At 41.7% G+C, this 24,663-nt stretch overlaps 1 protein-coding gene across 3 annotated transcripts; it reads right to left on the minus strand.

Annotated features, from left to right (window-relative positions):
- Positions 1–1,652: 1,652 nt before the first annotated feature.
- Positions 1,653–24,428, minus strand: LOC310870752 (protein Aster-B-like). 3 transcript variants are annotated; one of them, XM_083782036.1, is made up of 17 exons: positions 23,381–24,428; positions 22,429–22,513; positions 19,758–19,861; positions 19,298–19,393; positions 18,374–18,454; positions 17,940–18,016; positions 16,471–16,651; positions 12,413–12,590; positions 12,032–12,175; positions 10,744–10,862; positions 9,412–9,554; positions 8,501–8,604; positions 7,951–8,166; positions 6,728–6,818; positions 5,753–5,860; positions 4,457–4,577; positions 1,653–4,156 (listed from the first exon to the last, which is right to left on the minus strand). In XM_083782036.1, the coding sequence occupies exons 1-17, from the start codon at positions 23,522–23,524 to the stop codon at positions 4,064–4,066; spliced, it is 2,085 nt and encodes a 694-aa protein (XP_083638162.1). In that variant the 5' UTR covers positions 23,525–24,428; the 3' UTR covers positions 1,653–4,063. The 3 variants fall into 3 exon arrangements, 2 of the variants coding, with proteins under 2 accessions (XP_083638162.1, XP_083638161.1); XM_083782035.1 differs by having other exon boundaries at positions 17,940–18,055; XR_014570262.1 differs by lacking the exons at positions 1,653–4,156; positions 4,457–4,577 and adding an exon at positions 4,700–4,729 and having other exon boundaries at positions 5,753–6,182; positions 17,940–18,055.
- Positions 24,429–24,663: the final 235 nt, after the last annotated feature.

The following is a 24,663-nucleotide window of genomic DNA, read 5'->3' on the forward strand; positions in this document are numbered from 1 at the left end:
ACTTTGAATCCACTATACAATTGTTTGAAAACTTTAGTTGGGCCTACATTAACTAATTCAGCCCTATATACAGTACAGCCACTTGAAAATAGCTGATCTCACAAAGCGATGCGATGTGACGCATTGTGAGCTTGTAGATCTGCTATTTTCTTGAAATACTTTATACTTTTGGTACTTTAGTAGACTACATTTTGGTAGACAGTCTCACTTGCAGGTGCTTTGCAAGTCCATGACCTCCCTATTAAGCTTGCCCAGAGCTAAGTTCTTGACCACTTTATGACACAGAACAAAGGCACCATCTTTGAGCAACATCAGCGAATGGCAACATGTTATAGTGTGTGTTGGTATAACAGATGGAAAAGGGAAATGCTCTGGGGCTTAAATTAAAAACAGGGTAATGCTGACGGCGTCACAGGGATGAGAGTCAAATATGAGTCAGCAAATGACACACACACACACACACACACTACACTCATGTATTTGTCCTTTGTTCGTTTGCCCGTTGGCTGTCATTTGTCAAGCCTTTTAGAGAATTATTTGTATTTTAAAATGTATTTTGCCTCAACCAACTGCCTGCATGGTTTGAGACTTTTACACTCGTCTGTTTACGCTACAACTGTACACAGCATTTACATAGGCTAAAAGCATATCTGTATAAATATTTCAGACCCATTATATGCAGAGAATGAATACAATTCAAAAGTAAATCACGTATTGTCTATGCACAGAAGATAATAGCATGTTGGAATTATTGTAAATTGTAATAGTTATCCCCCTGGTGTGTGTGTGTGTGTGTGTGTGTGTGTGTGTGTGTGTGTGTGTGTGTGTGTGTGTGTGTGTGTGTGTGTGTGTGTGTGTGTGTGTGTGTGTGTGTTCTAGATTGCTTGGAAGTTGAAGCACAAAGGACTTTTTATATAATTTCAAATGTCTATGAGCTCTATCAGATTGCAAAATAATATTGTCTTTATATACTTTTAATAATGGTAAGGTGTTCCATTGATAAGGTGATCTTATCAGTATCATGATCAATATCATGGTCATTATACTGACCTGATGTCAGTATCATGTCAGTAGTATCATGTTCAATATCATGGTCAGTATCATGTCAATGCCGTGGTCAGTATCTTGTTGGTATCATGTCAGTATCATGTCAGAACCTGGTCAGTATCATCATGGACCACATCTGTATGAAAGTATAGAATGCTTAAATATGCTGTTTTTGGTTAAATAATCACAATTAATGTAATACAAGTTGGTTTTTGCTCCTGTAAAATTCTGAAAATATCTAATTCCATGCCCTCGATAGATACTCTTTCTCTTGCACCCACTCATGATGTGTGTATGAATATCTGACATTTTGACATTGAGATTAGCTGTTGAATTTGTGTCCTTTTCTGAATGGCCCCACACACACACACACACACACACACACACACACACCATAACATATGTTTTCTTAAAGCACACATGTTCATAAAAAACAATGCTATAGGTTCATAATTGCATCTGTATGGATGTCCCTTCAATTTCTGTTATGTCGTGCTGTCTAGCACGCAACCTAGCTTGGCAACATTCAACACGACAACTCAATGGTGTCTCTCGTGGCTCAAGTTCCCTTGAGACGGCCATAAACAAAAGATAACCTTCTCCTCTTGAATTCTGGGCATGTTTACTATGTTCTGTCTTCAACAAATAACATACAGAAGAAGTTGACATTATTTCAAATACAGTGTCAAAGTACAGTATGGCCAAGCTTTCGTGAATTTGGTTTCCATAATTATGTCGTTCTAACTTTTGCACACATTATCCAAATGAGTAGACATTTTAGAATGTTGTTCCACCCACACAGAAGTTACATAGCACTTTTTTTTCCTTTTCTCCAGAAAGTCAACATTTCAAGAACTTCAGATATTTGGAATTTCAACATTGCTCTCCATGCATTTCTGCTATTACAATGCTTATTCAAGGCTTTGGCTTCATGGCAGTCTAATGGAAATGTTTCTACACGATCAGCTGTCAAAGTTTAAAAAGGGAATTAGGAATATATTTATACAGGACACTGACAATTTGTTTGTCTATCCAACTTGGACAGTTCAGTGTTGATATCTGAACAGAATCAATTTGCTGTTGAAGCCTGAAACCAAGTCCATGAAGCACAAGTCATTGAACAAACATTCTGCACACAGTGTTATACTGAGATGGTTCATAATATTGAACTGCAAAGAAATACAATTAATTTGGATGGAAAAAGATCAAAGAAACATTCCACAGTCACTTAAAAAGAAAAAGAAAAAAACAATCCGTGTCAGGGCTTTCCCTTTAAGCTCTAAGACAATTATTTCAGCTGCAGTACTGTAACAGAAAACACATAACTGGTATTTCAAGAACACAGGGTCAAATAATAAAACACACATTCAAATTCATTGCATCTGTTGTTTAGTTAAGGGCCGACTCATTGGCCTACAGTACTGTTAACACAACATTGTTTTTCTGTTTTCTTTTATACCAACACGTGAAGCCACACATGAATTGATACAACACAAAAGTGGCTGAAATAAGGATAAGTATCCAAAATAGGATAAAGATGCAATATTAGTTGTTGACACACAAATATTGGCAGCAATGGAATAGTGGCGATGTCTTAACACAAAGATAATCGAAACAATATTCATGGTTAGCTGTGAACAAGTTTCTTGTCTATCCTTCTTTGTCAACACATAGGAAGCTTGGGGTTGTGCCGTCTTCTGCTAAGCATGCATGCACTACCATTCCGCTCAATTTATACTCAGTTGTAGGAGGTGTCGCAGCGTGCCACAAAGCAGCCGATCTTTCTGGGAATTTCCTCTCGACATGTTGTACGATTAAGTATAAATGGGGCTTAATGCAAAACAAGTTCTCCTTCATCAGCATGTTGCTCAATCAAAAGGGAAGAGCAATATGGTATAGATAGAATACTTTTTGCCATAGAAAACATAAACACTCAATATAACATTGAAACTCAAAACCGTGGCATAAGCCCTCAGGGAAACCAGCCCTGATTAACTATATGCTTGGTAGAAAGTAGCCCTGACTGCCATAAAGTTCTGCTTAAAAATCCCAAATATATATATATTTATATATATATCACACACGCACACATACTCGCACACACATATACTCACATCCAACTATACCCACACGTATCCGCACACACACAAACACACCTACTTTATCTGTTTAGATTTGAATCCTTTGTGGGTTTATTCCAACAAAAATACGTTGAAATATACTGCAAGCTGATTGTGGAGTCATTTATGTCTTCTTGCAATTTTAAAATAAGTCTAAAAAGTTATATATATATATACTGCGGCTCTTCACATTCCACAAAGGAGCTTGTGGAATACATTTTGCACAACATTTGAACTTTTCCACTCCTTTGACATTGAGTGTCCACATTTGAACAGTGGTGCACCAATTTATACTTGAGGGAATTGTGAAGACGAGAAAACAATGGCATGCTTTGAGTTCAGCGTGTTGGATCTTATACGTAGCTTTTGCCTTGTACTGTATGTTGGCAAACAATATATTCACATTTAATAATAATTATAATAATAAAAACTTTGCATTTGAACATTCTCTGAAAAGGAGGGATGCAGAGCTTGGACCGGGTTGGTGAATAATATACGCTGATGATGGGCCTTCCTCTCCCTGGAGGCTGCATTGTAGTGCTCTGGCCCGCGTTGATGAGGTCACTGCTTGTCAGAGGTCGCTGGCGTGGGAACGGTATCGCAGCCCCTTAACCACTATGTACTTCGTCCTGCACCGAATAGCCAAAATAGTCCATCTACAATGCGTTGCGAGAGCCTGTAGATAGGCAATTCTCTTGCTATTTCAGACCATTTTGGACAGCTTTTGACAAGTTTCACATATAATGACATGCCCAAAACAGGGACGCCAGGTTGAAAGTGGTTGAATAACCCGATACTTAGCCCCTGCCCTTGTCTCTACATCCACTGCCTTTCATAAACTATTTTATTACTTTTTTTCTTTTTTCATATTGCACATGCCTCGTTAAAATGATCAGTCACTGATATCGATTCCCTTTCTCCTCTGACTCAGAGTCCTGCAGGTCCCTGAGGCCGACGCCTTTCTGGAGATTTAGTAACGAGTCCTTCATCTGGAGGAGAGTGGAGGGAGAAGTGTGTTACTCATATAATTATATAGATATTTATCTATATTTGATCGATTGATTATTTATTTTCGTGTCCTGCACACAAAGTGCCCAACCCTCATGGGCTTATAAGACACCATTTCACATTTACATTTACAGCATGTTTACATTATATTCATAATACATTCAATTACAGCTCAGAGTTGTACAGAGTGTTCTGTCTTCTCTCCCAGGCTTGACATATGATAATGCGATAATGTGGTTGTGGTGATGTCGTCATGGTGAGCTGCTGTCGTGACGTCTCACCTCGTCTAAGAGCACCACTGAACTTCTGATGATCTCCTTCCACTTTTGGACCTCGTCGTCGTGGTAACGCTGCTGCGACTCCAAGAACTGTGTCCACTCCAACTGGGTCTGAGGGAGTTTACTGAGAACACACACACACACACACACACACACATAAGAACTGTGTCCACTCCAACTGGGTCTGAGGGAGTTTACTGAGAACACACACACACACACACACACACACACACACATAAGAACTGTGTCCACTCCAACTGGGTCTGAGGGAGTTTACTGAGAACACACACACACACACACACACACACACACACACACACACACACACACACACACACACATAAGAACTGTGTCCACTCCAACTGGGTCTGAGGGAGTTTATTGGGAACACACACACGCATACGCAGCAGAACACATGCTTTCTTGATTATTTTAATAATTGGACACTGGATTTGAACCCTGTGTCCTGCCTAAGTGCTGACATTTTTTACCATTAAGCTAATAGAGCTTGCTCAGGGGATAACTTGAATCTTGACCATCATGTCAAAATGTGTGCGTGATGAAAAGCTGTGAGGCTCCACTATGGTGTGAGCTGAGTAACCATAATCAATATTTATAAGCTTTGGAGCTTATATTCCAGAGTACGGACCATACCTCTTTTCTATTATTATACTCGGCCCGGCACCTGGCTTTAAGTGAGTGGATGTGCATGCTCTATCTCTCTAGGTGAGACATGCCCTTTGACATGTCTCATATAAGAATTGTGGTCCAAAAATAAACAAACCTTCTTGGCGATATTGTTGTGTAGGTGTCTCTGTAACGTCTCTATCGTTTACGATAGTCAGTCATTCATATTTGATACAGTCTGTCGCGGCCAGAGGAGGGGGGAGGCGGGTGGGCAAGGGGGAGCCCACGACAACTGGCACTATAATTAGTGAGTCGCGGTGTAGAGTAGCTGCATGCGGTGCGGTGTTGCCAGACTTCCCCAGTGCGGGGCAGGGCTTAGAAGGCAGTCAATCATGACTATGTTACTACGTGATTGGCTACACGAATGGTGCAGACTCCCATTGGCTTAGGCGGCGTTTCGGGCTATACCGTTGGCTCAGGGGGCAGTCAATCATGACTAGGTTGCTAATAAAAACGGGCCTGTTGTATGTCAAGTTTCACCTGACAAAAAAAAAAAAAAAAACACTAGTAGTTAGAATATTAGAATATTCCTGCCGACAGCAATGCATTGCTAGTTGCAGCCCTACTATACATGCCTTATAGATATACATACATGCTACGGTAGTTAACTACCTTTCGTGCGGTTGCAGTTCTTGCCAGGAGCTGAGGCTCTGTGTGGTGTACTCCAACATCCACAGCTTGTAGAACAGCATGGTGTTCAGGAACACCAGCAGAACCAGACTAGAGAGGATGACAGAAGATGGTCAATCTTGTGTAGAGTTTGTATTATTGCATAAATTCAGCCGTTCCCAACCTGCATCAGGTTAGGGCCTGTACTTTGAACATGTTGAAAAGCGTTAGCGACCCACCCATCTGATCACTGGTCGGATGGGTGGACTGTGTGCATGTTTGATTTGTGTTCCGGCTTGCATCAGTGGAACTAACATGCTTTAAGTTCCTATTGGTATCACAATGAAAACTCTTTGTAAAAAAAAAAGAAGGAAAAAAAAAGAAGTCATGGCTGGTGAGATGAAATGAAATAGTTGAATACCTTATACAGATCCTATGGAATGCAGTTGTAGACAAGGAAAGAGGAACAGAGGGAGAGAAATGAGATTGCAGATTACAGAGATTACAACACTAAAACAGAGGAACGAAGACATAAGAGGGCCAAATGCCTCCAATCACATTCAGTTTAGTTAACAGGTTTGGACAGTGTGTGAGGAAGGAATGAGCAGAGGGGACAAAGAAGGGACTTCATTGTGTATGTTAGGTGTCACAGAATGAAACCCGAAATTCAAAGTCTTACTAGCATCAAAATATACAAACAATAAGAGAATTACAATTCCAGAACGTGAACGAACAACATGAGTGTGGCATAAAATTAAATACATCATTCTGTAACGCTCAAATGTTGACTTGCCAGTTCACCTAAAATTGCATACAAGTACAGTAAAGTACAGTGTGGTAAAGATCCATGTGGAAGTACAGTAAAGTAGTACAGTAGTAATAAACATGTGAGGTAAAGATCCATGTAGAAGTACAGTAAATTAGTACAGTAATAAACGCACAAGGTAAAGATCCATGTACAGTACAGTCTACACTCACACAAGACTGATGAGCAGCAGCAGCTTGGAGACACTGTAGAGAGCCAAGCCTCCGGGGGCGTGGTCAGGTATGTGCCTGGTCTGGGTGGAACCTAGTAAGAGACGAGAGGAACACAACAGAATCCCTTAAAAGTCACCTCTCTTCCTTCTTTGGGTCAATTCAGGGCAATGCGGTCTACAACACTTTTGTTCAGGATTGTAACTGTTTGATCAGCTACTGTATTTTTGAATAGCTAAAGTATGACAAACACTGGTGGAAACAGTATCAATGGAAAGTATCAATACTGCAATGTAGAAATACTCTGTTACAAGTAAAAGTACGGAATTCAAAATGTACTTGACTAAAAGTACTAAAGTATTGGCAAATGTACTTAAAGTGACTAAAAATAAAAGTACTCATTATGCAGAATGTGCCATTTCAAGTTTTTAATAAACATCTTTTGAAAATAGCTGATCTACAAGCTCACAATGTGTCGCATCATGGCACATTGTGAGCTTGTAGATCGGCTATTTTCAATTGGCCGAAATGTACCGTGTATAGGGCTGAATTGGTTATGCTTTGTAATAATAACCAAAATCTACAAAGTAACTAGTAACTAAAGTTTTCAAATATATGTAGTGTAGAAGAAGTACAATATTTGCCTCTGAGATGTAGTGGTATTGGCTATACTCAAACACCTCAATTTTTTACTTAGGTACAGTACTTGAGTAAATGTACTTAGTTACTTTCCACCACTGAAAATCACCTCTCTTCCTCATGCGGTTTCCAACACTTTTGTTCAAGGTTGTATTTGCTTGATCAGCTATTCAAAAATAGCTGAAGTATAACAAAAAGGTTAAAATGGTTGAACAGATTTTGATGCTTTATATTAACTAATTTAGCTGGGGAGGCCCTGGAGCCACCTCAAGGACCACTAGGGGTCCCCGGACCCCACTTTGAGGACCACTGACTTGATTGTTGATCAATGATTATTTCTCGTGGTCCAATGGTGTGACCACACTGACCATCAATGACGATGGTCACACCCTAAAGCAGACAGGTCAACAGGTCCTACTTGTCAGGGCAAATGTAGTCTCACCTAGCCAGATGATCAGAGATCTCCACCTACTGACACGTCTGGTGACATTAAATACAATGGCTAAAACTTAAAAGATAAAAAACCAATGCAGGGCGGTCCTTCATATTGGGGTGGTGATATGATTTATTTGGGTCATGGAGCTGACCTGCCACGTGTTTGATGTGGTGGCTGACTTCCTCCTCGTCCTCGGGGGTGGAGACGGTGCTCAGCATCTCGTCCATGTGTCCCCCCAGGGGTCTGAGGTGGTGGACCAGAGCTCGCTTCCGCCTCCGCGCCGTCCCCGTCCTCAACGCCTTGGACTTGGGAGACTGTTTGCTGGGGTGGTCCATCAGCGCCGCTTCCACCTTGGTCAGTTCCATATCTGGGTCCAGCGGGGGACAAAATGATTGAAGCAACTTGTCTGCAAATGTTAAAGTATAATGCTATTACAATACATAGTTATACGTGGAAGGAGGAAGGGCCCGCGTACCATTCTTTAGGCAAAGGAATTACTTTATTACCGACAACGTTTCGACCTCACAGGATCTTCATCCGATCAGAAGATCCTGTGAGATCGAAACGCTGTCTTTAATAAAGTAATTCCTTTGCCTAAAGAATGGTGTGCGTGTGCCCTACCTCCTTCCGTGATCGCCTTATTGGCCCTGCACCCACTGTCGAGGTGCGTGTAAATAGATATGCTCTAGGACGTCCCGTACCTAAGTGTCTGAAGTACTCATCCAGACCACTCCAGAAGTTTCTCTCGATGAAGCCCTTGATGAGACCCCAGGGTTGCTTCCTGTAGCGCAGCTCTGTGGACACCCTACAGGACATGTAGTACGCTTTGATTAGTATAGCACATTCAACAACAATGAGCTTTTCACAGAACATCTGGCAACGGATTACGATGCATTAGAATGCATAAAACAAAAGAAGTTAAAACAAATAACAGATACGGTTAAAGTGCATTCAATCAAAGACTGTGGCAAATAGAATAGAATAGTCTTTAGTTGTGTTTTAAAACAAATACGAGTGGCAGTCTCAGTTTGTTCCAGATATGTGGTGCTGCAGAAATGCAGACCTTTTGGCCCGGGCCACTGGCGTAGCAGTCTGGGCACCTAGGCTGCAATGCCTGTGTTGCGGATTCGAATCCTGATCCCAACGACCTTTGCTGCGTGTCACTCCCCATCTCTCTCCCCCCATTTCGTGTCAGTCTATTGTCCTATCAATAATAAAAACCCAACAATCTAAGCTCTCAGGTAACCTTTCCCAGGTTACCTGAGAGCTCTGGATGGGTCATAATATCGCAAGATCAGAAATGTCATTTGGCAACAGTAGTATTTTGAACTACATTTTTGACACACAGGGACCTAGTGTAAGCACTTAAGAACTGGGGTGATAAGTTCCAATTAGTACTTCTGTTTACAATGCATTGTAAAGGAAGAGGCCTTTAGTTTGAAATAGTGGTCTGCAGTAGCTCAAGACCAAAATTATAAATAACTCTTTATTGTTAACAAATAAGTTCCCGGAGTGCAGATCAGACACGGATTTTAAAAAAAAAACAATAAATTAACCTATATCAATAACATTAACGTTCCAAACAGAGATTAGAATAATATGCGCCCCTCACCTGAGCCGGCACCTGTTCTTGGCCACCCTGGTGAGCATGTAGCGGTTGAGTGTGTAGAAGTAGTCGTGGTACGGGACGTCGTGGGCGATCACCTCCGCATCGATGATGTAGCACTCGTTCTCCTGGCTGGCCTTGTAGAGCGTCTACACACAAGAACCGCAAATACAGCTACACTCAAAATGGAAATACTATTAATATTATATGCCACTTTGGGCTTTGTTTTTTTTAATTAGGCTTCAGTAAAGCCGAATAAAATAACAAGCCCAAAGTCTCTTATAATATTCATTCATACATGTATTGTACATACACGTCATTTCAATCCACTGCACAGATGACCACTCTTAAGCAACCTGTGAGCTAACCTGGGGAATAACATGATCACAAACTAAATTAAATAAAAATAAATGTTTCTCTGCTTAAATATCATTCCCCATACAGTGTTTCTGGTGTAAAGAAGCAATATTCAACTGTCAATAACTAAAGAACAGAACATTGCGGTAACACACTTTCTTTCTCAGATAAAACTCTTCTTTCTCTATTTGGAGTTTACAAAAAATATTCTGTGGGCCTGGAAGATTAGTAAACGCGCTCAAAAATGCTGATAGTGTGTGCAGACTGTTCTAGAGCAGTGGTTTTCAACCCTTTCCATATCATATCGTTTATTGAAAATAAATAAGTTCATAAGAAACCACTCAAGATATTCCTTTTCTATGTTTCTTCAAGAATCTGCACCCAGCTATTGAGACTACTTCTCAAGATGTTGTCCACCATAGGAGAGATAACAGGCAAACGTTGATCAAAATTGATCCAAGAGGGTTCATTTACCAACTCTCCATAATTTAGGTGGGGACCACTTGTTGAAAACCACTGTTAAAGAGAAACTCCAGCAGTAAATGGAGTGAAGCAGTCATGGCAACACTACCACTAACAGCCACCTGGGGGTGAGCTACATTAAAAGCCTTGCTGCCCCCTATGAACCAGGGCGCTGCATTAGATCCACGGAAAAGGCCCTCCTGAAAGTCATTCAGGATGACTGCATCGGGCATTTGCAGTCCGGGCACCCACACTGTGGAATGCCCTACCTGTGGAGCTGAGGCTTGCAAAATCAGTGTCTTCGTTAAAATCACTTCTAAAAACATATCTCTATGTCAAAGTGTTTTCTTAGCAGCTTCTGCCTTTGTTTTAAGGTGTTTTTTTGTTGTTGTTTTAGCTTACCCTTTGATTTCCTTGTGTTGATTTAGGTTATTCATGTTGTTTTAACTTGTAAAGCACTCATGTAAAGCACTTTGTAACTGTGTTTGGAAAAAAATATCATTCAATACTACAGTATACCTGTGTCTCAGTGACAGTGGCTGTTTTGGGAGCCAGAGGATTGGTGAGGGAGATGGTGTACATGATCTCTCTGGTCTGGTCTCCATCTGGCTCCTTCTTCCATGGGTGATACACCACGTCTGCATGGGACCAACAGCCAATGCAAATGTTACATAGCTTTTATCATTACACTGGCAATAGTATATCGTCGTTGTCGGGGATAAACTGTGTGTGTGTGTGTGTGTTTATATATATATAATATATATATATAATATATATATATATATATATATATATATATATATACACACACACACACACACACACACACACACACACATACACACACACACACACACACACACACACACACACACACACACACACACAGTATATATAGTGAGTTAATTAGCCCACTTGATCATTCTACAGTGTCACACAAAAGCATCAAAAGTAGCAGATCCGGCCTGGGCCATGGCTCAGTGGTCCAGGAACCTTGTCTGGTAATCCAGTCTGGAAGTGTGCCGCGGGTTCGACTCCCGTTCCCGACAGCCTTTACTGCATGTCACCATCTCTCTCCCCATTTCCTATCAGCCTACTGTCTGTCCCTCCATAAAAATATATAAAATAAAGGCGAAAGCCACAAAAAAAAAAAAGTAGCAGATCCACAAGCTCGAAACGTGCCGTGATAACTGCTGTTTTTGAAAAAAGTTTTGCTTTAACCAGAAAATGTTATTTACAGCAGCTTTCATATTTAAACTCCCAGACCTAGTTTAATATTGAGATGTTACTGCATGTAGAAGACTACTACATCATCTCTGTGGGGAGGGAACTTCATAATGTCCAAAACTGTGACTTCTCAGGATTCAGAGCTTCAGAGATTCAGATTCAGAGAGGATTGGAGTTTACGGATCTGCTACTTTTGATGCTTTTGTGTGACACTGTGACAATATGGAGATCAGAGGTTTCTGCCCCACAGTAACGATACGAACTATCTATTGAACTGTCTATTGAATTGTAGAAGTTGGAGTGAATAATTAATTATGAAGTAATTGAGACGGCACAGTTTGTTTTTAGAGCCTGGAGTAAGTAAGTAAGTATTTTATTTCATTTTATGTTGTATAATTATAATCGTGTGATCTGCCATGTAAGAAGCTTGGGTGTTTTAGTTGGTCATTCATTGTTTGTGAACTGTCATGTCAGTTCATTGTTTATGTAAAATGAAAGTAAAAGTGTCCTGTCCTGTCCAATATGGGCTGGGCTTCCTTGGAAGCATGACACTTAAATAAAGACAAATCATTCAATGTACCTGAGAACCTGCGTCGTTCCAGGAAGTCCCTCATGAACGTGGACTCTGTGAACAGCATCGTGTGCATCTTGTCCACACTGAACTTGTACACTTCGTTGATGTACTGGCGACCGCTCAGGTCATCGTGGAATGGCTCGATCTCACCTGCTCCAGCCAAGACAACACGTACATTAATGGGGCAATTGAATCACATTTTCTGCCATCGGAACATTATGAATAAGAATCACCTTTCAAATAACATGACATAGTAATTTAATAACGTTATACTTAACATGAATAGTGGAAATAGCCGATCTAAGCTCAAACATATTTCCATGTATGTAATCTGTGTGCGACTGTGCGTGCATGCATAATGCGGTCTGTCTGCCTCTCGTGACACACCTTCGTCGTCGTCGTGCGTCTCTGACGAATCGCTGAGCTCGGTGGGCAGGTCCTCGTTGTCGTTCAGGTCCAATGAGGGCGAGGGGACGAGACCGCCACAGTTTTCAGGCAAGGGAAGGCTCAACAGGTCACCGTCTGGGACGGAGGGGGAGAAATACTCTTCTGGGGACAGATCGCACTGCGGAGAGAAAGCAGTGGCGGAAAGTAACTAAGTGCATTTACTGAAGTACTGTACTTAATTATTTTTCTGCCATCTACGAACATGTTCGGACCCCCTAGGCTAGGGTACGGCAGGTGCCAACTAGGTACATGTTCGTACCCCCCGTATACTCCATATATAAAAGTGGCGGCCGTCAATTTACCTTTTAGCATTGCTCCAGTTGCTATGCAACGCCTCTGTTCCCACCAGCTATGGGATTTTTAGGCTCCATTTATCTCCATTAAAAGCAGGATTTTAACTTAACAACAAGTTTGGCACATGAGAAACTAACATATGTAATTAGGAAGAGACCTGCGTTATTCTATAAGATATGGGAGAAGTTCTTGGACTTCATTAAGCGAGGTGATATTGAAGAGGCTTTGGATGTATAGTGGTTAACTGAGTAGTCAGCTGTGGGGTGGGGGTAGGGAACTGTGACGGACATTGGGCATTTGTTTGTTTAACTGTATGTAATGTGTTTTATTTTCGTTTTATTTTTCGTTTTGTTATTATTTATTTATTTTTGTTCTGTATTTATTATTGTCAAAACATTTTGTGATAAGATTTTGTTTGTATTTGTACTGCCATGGGGATGTGGGGGAAAAATATATGTCAATTGTTTTGAAAATACTTTTTTGTACTGTAAAGAAAATGAATAAACATATAAAAAAAAAAAAAAAGAGTCCTGTATCTCTAAAGCTTCGAGCGCTGTCCATAATGAGCCGTCGCTCATCCGATGATCGGATTTAATTTGTGACTTTGTCTCGCATCGCTCCGGACATGTAACCGTTTCTGACGATCGGTAAAGGGTATGCGCTAATGATCACTTCTCACAACAACAGTCCCCTCCTCCCTGATAACCCGGAATTGTAACGGAGGCTCGTTACAATCGGAGCCTATGCCAGGCATAGGCTTAGCTGTGCTGTACTTATACTAGTAAAATACTTGAGTATTTCCAATTTCCAAAACCTTTACTTCTACTCCACTACATCTCAGATCCAAATATTGTACTTTTTCTCCACTACATGTATTTGACAGCTTTAGTTACTAGTTATTTTGTAGATTTGGATTATTACAAAACATACATTACCCACTTCAGCCCTATTATACATTTCGGCGATTTGAAAATAGCAGATCTACAAGCTCACAATGCGTCGATATGCCACACATTGTGAGCTTGTAGATCTGCTATTTTCACGGTAGCAGAAGCTAATCTAAACCCGTCCTATATCTTTCTTTCAGTGGAGGAAAAAGTGCTCACATTTTGTACTTGAGTGAAAGTTTCAATACTACTACTACTACTAAATTTATATTTGCTATTTTTGTAGGGAATAAAAAATGTAAATAACAAGATTCAAGCTAGTTTTCTGCCTGACAGCAACACAATATTCTCACACAAACTGTGTGCTGAGCACCACGTTTGTGCCATGAGACTTAAATGTTATCTCCAGTCCATATCCTACTTTTTTTGTAAATTAATGTCCCAGTTGATCACAAAAGCATGATGTTTTGAGCTTTGTCTGCTACTTTTGCAGGTTTTGAATTTTAATCCTAAACAGTTTTAGACGGTTTCCACCGGACTGAGACGATACGTAGCGATATGTAGAGGGAAATATGGACATGAGTTTGCTGATCTGAGCTCACTCTTTGTGGGCACTAACAGAGGAACTGTGTGTATGCTGCATGCCTGTCATCACTTTTGAAGCAACAAAAGGCTCCTGTTGTATGAGGCGAGGGATTTTGTGTTGCGTAATGTTTATATTTTAATGTATTGTACCTTTTAACGTTTTTATTCGTGGGTTTTCGACTATTGTTTGAACTAACATGCAATCATTATACAACAATGGATCTCAAAGTGGAGTCCATGGGGGAAAGTTAGTTTCAAAACAACTTAAATAGAATGCTTGAGTGAGACTGGTCAGGAACATGACCTCGTTGACCTGTGGACACAGGGAGTCTCCAAATGACTAACACAAGTTGTCAAAATGTGAATAACAACTTTGATGATTTCCAGACATGGTCGGGCATCTTAGCAGTCTTAGCAGAAGTAAAGACAAGTCACAAGAGTAGGCCTATATCATATAATCACTGTTGAGCATGTTTTGTTAAAGATGGAGTGCCACAATTTTTGTATTTTTCCAGTTTTTCATGTGTATGAGGTGACAGTACTTCATTAGACACCCTGGAGTTGTTTTTATGTGCAATGGTGTATAGAGCACCGAAGTCTGACGTCACTTTCAGTAGAGGGCGTCAGTCCCCAGGTTCATGTATTTGTTTAGTTGCATTGAAATCCCCATTGAGGCGATTTTAGATCGCCTCATATAACAACTGTGTTTGAAAAATAAACATGTCACCCCGGCCGCTTCACTCATATGGATATGAAGAATCAACTGACTGAGAGAAAACGCTAATGTTACTGCTGCTGAATTAGTTAGATTTTCGCTAGAAGCAGACTGTATCATATATGAGTGACTGACTGTTGCAAACGATACAGAGACACCTCCCTGACAATAACGCCGAGACAGCTTGTTTATTTTTGGACCACAACGCTTATAGTAGACGATATTAAGATCACCCCATGTTATTCTCCATAGAGAAATTACTTCCGCGAACCAGGGGAATCGTCGGGATGAGCGAGTTACATCAGGACTTCGGTGCTCTATTCACTTTGTATTTAGGGTTTCTTCCTGGAGGCTGAACCCTTGACAGTCAAACGGGTTAATGAAGTAAACAGTAATATAGTGACACCACACTATCAGCCCCTCCCCTAACCCCTCCCCCTTTATCATACAACTACAGCTGTGGGTGCGGCTTCAGTTCAGGTGGATCACCATGCACCCATCACCACCCACCAGGCAGACCAGGCATACTTAATGAACTGGTGGGCGTGTCCAGTGTCCACATAAAAGCATGATTTTAACAAATACTGTACACTTTTTGGAAAAAGTTCTTCCCCCTTATATTGTAATAATACCTGATGATCATGTTTTAGGGTGGAAAAAAATGGTGGCACTCCATCTTTAACACCAAATGAATGGTCCAGGCTTGTAATGAATCTATCCAAAAATAAATATTGTACGTCTTCTTGACGGTGCTGTAAGTGTTATGCTTTGGTTGAAACAAAATGTTTTTGTTAAGCTCAGTAACAAGTAATCAGTAATCAGAAGCGGATATACAGGTAGCAGTTTGTCCAGTAACAGGGCAGATCTCCCTGTCTATCCAGCTCTTTAGTAAAGGAAATACATTGGTGGGGCACTCATTTCCTCCAATCAGCAGTGATCCATTTCCAATTCTGTCTGCTATTCTTTTTTGTCTCTTCACTTCCAATTCCAATCAGCACTATGTAACTTTCCTCTCCCAGATTTGAAGTGCTGAAACTTGTACCTTTGCGCTAATAAAGCAGGCCTGCTTGCTCAGGGGATGAATCGAATCTTGACCATTAGATACAACATTCATGTCAGATCCTGTGTTTAGGTGAGACATGGCCTTTGACACATTCTAGATGCCTCACTAGACACCATTATGAAAAAGAACTGATTATCTCAAATAATTGCGATTAGGCGATCACCGATTATGTAATGCAGTGGTTCTCAAAGTGGGTGCCGCGGAACCCTAGGGTGCCTTGACATAATGCCAGTGGTGCCTCAGAATACTTTGATAATATTTTGGAATTTATCTATCATTTCAGTTTGACCAACTTAGACTCTCAGTAAAATGGACCCGAGTTAAACTGTACTTGGTGTGTTCTTTTTCAGCCTACAGTTCACCAAGTCTCTAGAAAGAAAAGTTATTTTCAGGGGTGCTGAGCCAAAGAAGTTTGAGAACACCTGATGCAATGTGACAGGACTGCTGTACTCACAGGGAGCGGAGGCTCGCTGCCGGGCAGGTCGAGCAGGGCGTCAGCGGGGAAGGAGGTCTTGATGAGGGGGAGCAAGGGGCTGATGTCAGGCCTGGAGGCCTCCAGGCTCTTGGCCAGAGCACTGCCAGGCTCAGCGTTATGCTCCGCGCTGGCGTCCTCCACAGGCAGCTCCTCACAGTACCTGCACCTCGGAGATAGACAGCAGCTGTAGGTCAAGGTTACCAGCTTGTACAGTTCAAAATAAGGTCTGCTAAGAGGATTTATAATTATAACCCAAGAAAGCACTATTAGCCGGGGAGCCACAGGCCCAGAAGCTCAAGGAAAAGAGATTAACCTGTGATGTCATTACATACTTTTTATTTGTGTTTTTTCTATTCACTTGGACATTAAGGTCCACAGAATGAGAGGTCTGCTCTGCCGGAAACATCACAAAAAAAAGTTACGGCCATTTTTGTATACCACACCATAGACAACCATTATAAGGCAAAAGTTTCCAAATTTCATCATACTTTAAATAGCATGTGACATATTCGGCCATAGCCATGTTTGTGCTGACCTCATCACATTTGTGATGACGGCTATGGCCGTTTTTAGGCCAAGGAGTGTTTTTCGTGCAAAACTAATGCTTGGAATGGATTCAGAATCATTTAAACACCCTAGTTTGACATGTCACATGCTACTTAAAGCATGATATTTGGAAAAGCAGTAGCCTGGCCAGTTTGTCTCAGCCCGATATTACTAAACGTAACCTCAGTAAACTGTGCCTAAACGGTTAAACCTGACCTTATTCCTAAACTTAACCTCAGTAAAACGGTGCCAAAACCTAGCCCTATTCCTAAACTTAAGCCCAGTAAAACTATGCCCAACCCTAAACTTATTGCTAACCTCACGGCCAAGCTACACCAGGCAATTTTGCGCGCGTGCGTATGCGTTTACTGCGCGAGCGTACAGTGCATTTGGATAGGACCAATATAATAATGATACCAGCTACACCAGACGCACGGATACCGCGGGCCATCCTACGCGTGCTCTAAAAATAGGATCGGTTCAAAGAAATTTACGTGCGTATGCCCCCATGCGCGCGTATCTATATATCCTCCCGGAAGGTCCCGCACAAATCTGCCGCGCGTCTGACAGATCGATGTAGCCAGGGCATTTGGCTTACGCACGCACGGTCCGCGCGTTTAGAGTAAACGCGCAAGAAAATCCTGGTGTAGCTTGGCCGTTATCCTCAGTAAAACAAATACAATAATACAAGAACCGCCCCACCGAGCGGTCAGCGTGGTACAAATGAAACCAATTGTACGCTCTCAGAGTTACAGACCTGTATCAGGGCTATCTCTTTATGTGTTGCTGGTCATGTTATTGGCTCATTTTTATGTCTGTGGCGGCAAGAATGGAATTTTGACAAATGTCCACCACAAGTCATCATGGCGATGAGCGCTGGTATACGGTTACTTGAGACTCACCCCATGGTGTTGAAGTCATCGTCTGGGTGCACATAGTCCTCGTCCTCACTGGTCAGGCCCAGCTCGTTGCCGTAACACTGGTGGACAAAATGCCACAGCTCTTTTGGACATAAAGGCTGATAAGAGGGAAGGAGAACGGAGAAGGCGGGGAGGACGGGTGGCACAAACAATTTTACAATTTAACCGTTTAGCAGATGCTCTTAATCCAGAGCGATTTGAAGTACTCAGAAAAAAAACAAGCTTACTTTGGATTATTGAATCCAAAGTAAGTGAGTGAGCTTGTATTGTATATCTCCTATTTTTGAATAGCCAAAGTATAAAGTATGGTTAAAGTGGTTAAAGACAAACTACTAAACTAAATTACACGTTGAAACTCAAACATAATAATTTCAAACATGAATGTCTGTAAGTGATTAACAGTGTATCAATCTCACCTTTTCTAGCAGGGCGTTCTGCCAGAGTCTGAACATCATCATGTATGTCCGGTCCCTCGCTCCGAATGAGGTGAAAAAGTGCTGAAACGGGACAGGAGGGTTTAAACAACTACTACACCTTAGAACACTGTTTTCCAAACACTGAGGACCAATATTTATGGGTCACAAGTAAAAATAAATATGTCTTGAGTTTTATTTCCCCTACAGTATGTACACATTCCATAAATATTTAACTAGGCCTTTTAAGAAGTAGTGAAAATAGCAGAACTAAAAGGTCACCACACGTCATAATAATGTACCTGTAAAAATTCACACCCACCCCCCTCTCTCTCTCTCTCTCTCTCTCTCTCTCTCTCTCTCATTAGCAGGCAACAGAGCAGCACTATCCCTCTCTCTGTTTCTGGCGCCCCCTACTGGTACTAATAGTCATATACTGGTGCTCAGATACACAGGTACAGGTACACGGACATTGCTGGTTGTAGGAGTAGTTGCACCACTCAAAAATAGAAGAATTACAGGAAATTAAGAAAACCTTATATTTTGAAAACAAAGCAATACTGCCTCATCAAAGTTGGTGTTGTGTATATTGTCAATTACTTGCACGAGAGGGGGAGAGGTGGTGTAGTTAGTTGCTTTAGCAGACAGTTTGAGGGTCTAATGGAATTAAGAGGTTTTGTCCAAAGCATTTTTTACTGCTTTCCATTGGTTCAATATTTTCGAAACAACGTAAAGGGTGTTCAATTGCACTGATTTATGCAAAAACTCTTTAGTTAGGTGGTTTCCTCCCGACAGCAACGATGTGCAAATCATGTCGTGTTGCATGATGTGATGCACTGTGTTGCACTTATAAGTCCACACACCCAACGGTGCCAAAAGTGCATGACAGTCCAAGCATCCATAGCACCAATAGCATGAGCTGCTCACCTTGTCATTGTCAGTGCTCAGCTGGATGGCATTGGGGATGAGGCGAGCCGTCTTCTCCTTGGTCATGGAGCAGATGTCCTTTAACCGAACCATCAGCTATTCACAGAGAAACACAATGTCCTTTAACCCATTTTGGACTGAGGCCAATTCTAAAAACGCCTTCTAAATTCTGACCTAAGTTTTCTGAACAACTTAAAATATTTATGTAGCAGCATTATTTTTTTTACTGTAGAACTACTATGGGTTATATTTTAGTTAGATGACTTAAACCATTACTTCTGGATCTGGGGACCCCCAGGGGTCCATGGGGTGTACCAGCGGGTCCCCAGCAAAATGTGTTATAGCGTCACAATCATTGATGTCATGAAGATTTGTGGGGGGGGGGGATTTTTTTAAACTCAGACTTTTACATCTGGAGGTGCCTGGCAGCACAAACTTAAACTTAAAAGCGTGTCCTCACCAAGGTCTCCCATCGGAAGATGTTGCTATAGAAACAGATCCAATTCTCTGAGAGGTAGAGGCGACCCTGCAGGAGGATGTCTCTCTGCAGAGCACAGGAGTAGTCTGGTGGGGGTCAAAGGTTAAAAGTTAACAACACAGGAGTAGTCTGGTGGTGGGGGTCAAGGCTTTTGGAAAGGTCAACAAAAACACATTCATGCTTATCATCACTGTCGAGCACAAACCTATCTCCATATTCTCTATATATATATTTTTTTTAATGTACACACTACTGGATCATAGTACACGGCACACACAAATTAAGCATATCGTTAGTTCATGCAGTCGCTAAAACACCTTTGCATCAAACTATTGTGAGCTTGGGGTACGGTCGTTCCCCGGCCCGGGACTCCAGTTGTCAGATGATCACCATCACACAGTCACAGACCTTTACTTGGTCGCACTTTGCAAGCCCTGCCTCTTGGCACGGCAGCAGGCTTATCTCAGGGTGCTACAGAATAGATGTCTATCTATCTATTCTAAGTACACTTAGAAATAAAACTAGTGTTGACTAATCATTACAAGTGGCTCTTATTTCGAAGAGGAAGTCTGTTTCAGTTGTAGTCAAGCTGCCATGACAAGTTATGATGTCAGCAAGTCTAACCAAGTAGTAAACAAGAACCCACGTGGATTAAACACAAGCTTATAGCCTACAGTAAAACCATGCATCTAACAATGTACACACTTTGGAAGTATATGTTAAACATGGAACCTTCCCGGCATTAGGTGAGTACGTAGTTCATATTGTATAAGTCTCATGCTGGATCACGCTGGTGAAATCATCACTAGCTTAGCTGCCCAAAAAAACATTAACAGGTAGGCTACAGGGGTGCAGTACTTAGTTTAGACAGTATGCACCCCGGCTACAGTACAGTAGGCCCACTGTTACGGTCACTTGCAAGCATGTGATGTTATTAAATTGAAGTTCACCTAGCCTGCTTATATCATGCCCTTAAATAGTGCTTGTACTTGGAACTGTTTGGCCGCCGTGCCAATTCTTATAAATATTTTAGTTCATTAGTTGAAGTGGGTTCGCAGTGCACTGTGGTGCTGAATGGTATGAATTTGTGTGAGAGAAAAGTGCAGTAGTCGAGGCTACGTCTCGGTATTGCCTTGTTCCGCCAGAGACTGCTTTCCTTTAAACCCTGTCATGCCCTTCATTAATCACTCATCATGTACTGTACATAAGTATCTGTTTTATTTGTTCCATTGTTCAATCTTTCTCATCAACATACAGTAGACTACAGTATCTGTTCACCTTAATGGAAACCACAACTATTAAGGTCGACAGTTTAGCTGGTAGAACGTAATCTCTTCCTGTCCTCAAGTATGGCCCTTTTTCTCCTGCAATGTAAGAAGCACTGTCTGTATTGATAAGACCCAATTATTGAAATCCCAAACACGGAATCTGTGGTGGGAAAAAAGTACTTTACTTACTTAAGTAAAAGTAAAAAGTACCAATACTGAAATGTAGAAATACTACTACGTTACAATTAAAAGTACAAATACCTCAAAATTGTAGTTACTTTCCACCACTGCATGGAGTATAGTTATGTTGTATAGTTATATTGTATAGTTATGTTGTATAGTTATGTTCTATAGTTATGCCGTGATGTGTTATGAGCTTGTAAGTTGTAAATCGTCTTCCCCAAACATAATTTATTTATACATAATTTTATTTAATTTTGAATTTAGTGGCTAATTTTAAAATGTGTAGCACAGTGGACTAGAGTGAACACTATATGGCACATCAGGAACTCATTAGTATGCATGCAGGGCTATTAGGCCTACGTGATTCTGGCATTACTGAATACTGATCACGTGTTTTTGCATGGTCATGGCGAAAATAGAATATTGATGGAGAAGTCCATCACAATCTTGCATGGTTATCAGATTTTCCTTCATCTCCTCGTCTTTGCCCACATTGGCACAACAATGTCACTGTTGCAGTAAGAGATAACTCTTAGCTCTGGCGTCGGTTTGGAGTCACTGTGGAAGCCTAGGAGATCGAGTGCTATTAAGACGACTAGACGAGACAGTTTCCAATTGAAAGTTTCTGCCGAGGCAATGAATGGAGTTGGCGGGCCGTGAATGAGGAGTGAATACAAGACTTGACACTTCTCATGAACCGCTGAAGATCTGCACTTTGTCTGATCACTGTGTCTTGTTACGACTCACCCACAATGAGCCGCTCCGTATCCGTGATCACTGTGTCTGGTTTAGACTCACCCACAATGAGCCGCTCCGTATCCGTGATCACTGTGTCTCGTTTAGACTCACCCACAATGAGCCGCTCCGTATCCGTGATCACTGTGTCTTGTTCAGACTCACCCACAATGAGCCGCTCCGTATCCGTGATCACTGTGTCTTGTTTAGACTCACCCACAATGAGCCGCTCCGTATCCTGATCACTGTGTCTTGTTTAGACTCACCCACAATGAGCCGCTCCGTATCTGATCACTGTGTCTTGTTTAGACTCACCCACAATGAGCCGCTCCGTATCCGTGATCACTGTGTCTTGTTCAGACTCACCCACAATGAGCCGCTCCGTATCCGTGATCACTGTGTCTTGTTTAGACTCACCCACAATGAGCCGCTCCGTATCCTGATCACTGTGTCTTGTTTAGACTCACCCACAATGAGCCGCTCCGTATCCGGCAGCTGCTTGAACAGCTTCCTGAAGTCTTCATTGCGTTGCTTGTATGTGGGACTCAATACCTACAGAGGAGAAACACACATGTATGAATACAATATTACTCACTGTGTGTTCAATCCATCCTGGCCAATTTCTCATAAAACACGTTAGTGATGAATACCATATCCTTTGAAAGGATTTTGAGAGGATTATTGATGTTTATATCATTTTTAACCACTTGAACCGTAGCGTCCCTTCTTTTCCTTTCGGCAGTTCCCTTCAGGGGTCGGCCACAACGAATCATCTGCCTCCATCTCACCCTGTCCTCTGCCTCCTCTTCACTCACACCAGCTAACTTCATGTCCTCTTTCACTACATCCATACATCTTCTCTTTGGTCTTCCTCTAGGCCTGGCAGTTCCAAACTTAGCATCCTTCTACCGATATACCATACTCGCAATCCCTCCTCTGTCCGAACCCTAGCGTCCCTATTCTGGGGTTAAAACATTCAGCGAAAATAGCCAATGTACAAAGCTCACAACACGCCGTGATGCAAAAGCTTGTAGCCTGGGTATTTTCTGCAAAGATATTTGGTGCACTGCAGAGTGAAGAAAATAAGGGAGCAGGTTTAAGTGGTTAAATTAATATTCATTCCTAACAGTTTAAAAAAGTATTATAATCATTTGCACCTCTTACTTGTTTTGAAAGGTCAAGTTAGTGGCTAACCCACATTCCAGTTTAGCGAATGCCCACAGTATAAAAAGTTGTAGCCCCCTGATCCACTGTTTTTACTTCACTCCACTCCACCAAAATACTGTCAAACCAAGATCCTTGTAGAGTATTATTATAATTTGTTTTAACACACAATTCCTGCCTCCACAAAAATAAGATTATTTATAAAGTGATTTCCTGCCATTGACCGCTACCTAACCCCAAACAGATCAGACTTACAGCGGGGAACTCCTCGGAATCCCAGTCCTCCCAGTGGCTCAGCTGTTGGTGTTGCATGTCCACTGTCTCCCAGTCACACAGGCTGTCTGCATCTGTATCTGTGTCCAAGGCTGCTGCTGCTTTACTGTCATTCTGACTCCCCATATCTGTAATGTGTCTTAATTCTTTGGTCCCTCCTCTTATCTTCTGTCCTTATTCACTTATTGTTGTCTCTTCTCGTGCTGTATCTACTTGCGCTCTCTCCCTATTTCTCATCTTACGGAGAGCTACTGTAACTCATGTCATATCGCTGAACATTCACAAACGGATACTACTGTGCAACCCTGGCATACACTCGCACAAAACTCATGGGGAACTGGAGTAACAGGATTGAGGAATAATAGACACCTGTTCAGAATAAGTATCAACTCCCTCCCATGTTACACACATATCAATATTATGGGACCATCCTTCTGTGCAGGCACTACTCTTTGTGGTAAGGACAGCTGTGCACAGAACCGATGGACTGTGACCAGGTAGGATCCCACTTTTTGAAGGAAAGGTCTGTTGGAATGATCTCAGAAACCATTCTTGATTCAAACACTGATACATGAAACACAAAACTATCTGCTTAAGAATCGCCAGTCCCCTCTCAACACTGGTAGAGTTCTTGCAGCTTTATCATGCTGAAGCAGACTCCCACTAATAGCACCGTTATGTCAAACTGTAGTCCTCTTCTTATCATAAATCCAAGGAATACTTAAAAAAAATACCTTAAAACAACAAAACAAAAACAAGAAGCCATTCATTTCCGGAGAAGACTCTTCCACAAATAGCACAGTTATCCACAAAATACAAAATAGCCCAACATCAGCTCATAGCACAATATCAGCTCAGATCAAGTGCTCCCAGCACACACGGCATTAATCCAGATATGTTCCCATGAGTGCCAGATTGACCCAGAAGGTCCACTGCATTCAGCAGCCTCCAGTTGAACAAGTTGTGGTGACGTATTTGAAAAGTTTGCAATGTAAACGAGGTTGGTTGGTTCTCTCTCTCTATCAGTTTGTTTCTGTCTGTCTCTGTTTGTCTCTCTCTCTCTCTCTCTCTTACTGGCCAGATTGTTTGACAACAGCTCCACCAGGATAGTGGAGTGGGAGGAGCGAGAGTGTTTTTGTGGGTAGGGAGAGAAAGGAGCAAGGGGGAGACTGGGTTTACTAGAGTTCAGCAGTACACTACTATAGCGTGTGTGTGTGTGTGTGTGTGTGTGTGTGTGTGTGTGTGTGTGTGTGTGTGTGTGTGTG

This window comes from Protomyctophum parallelum, assembly GCF_964188405.1.
Source record: "Protomyctophum parallelum genome assembly, chromosome: 1".
Taxonomy (NCBI): domain Eukaryota; kingdom Metazoa; phylum Chordata; class Actinopteri; order Myctophiformes; family Myctophidae; genus Protomyctophum; species Protomyctophum parallelum.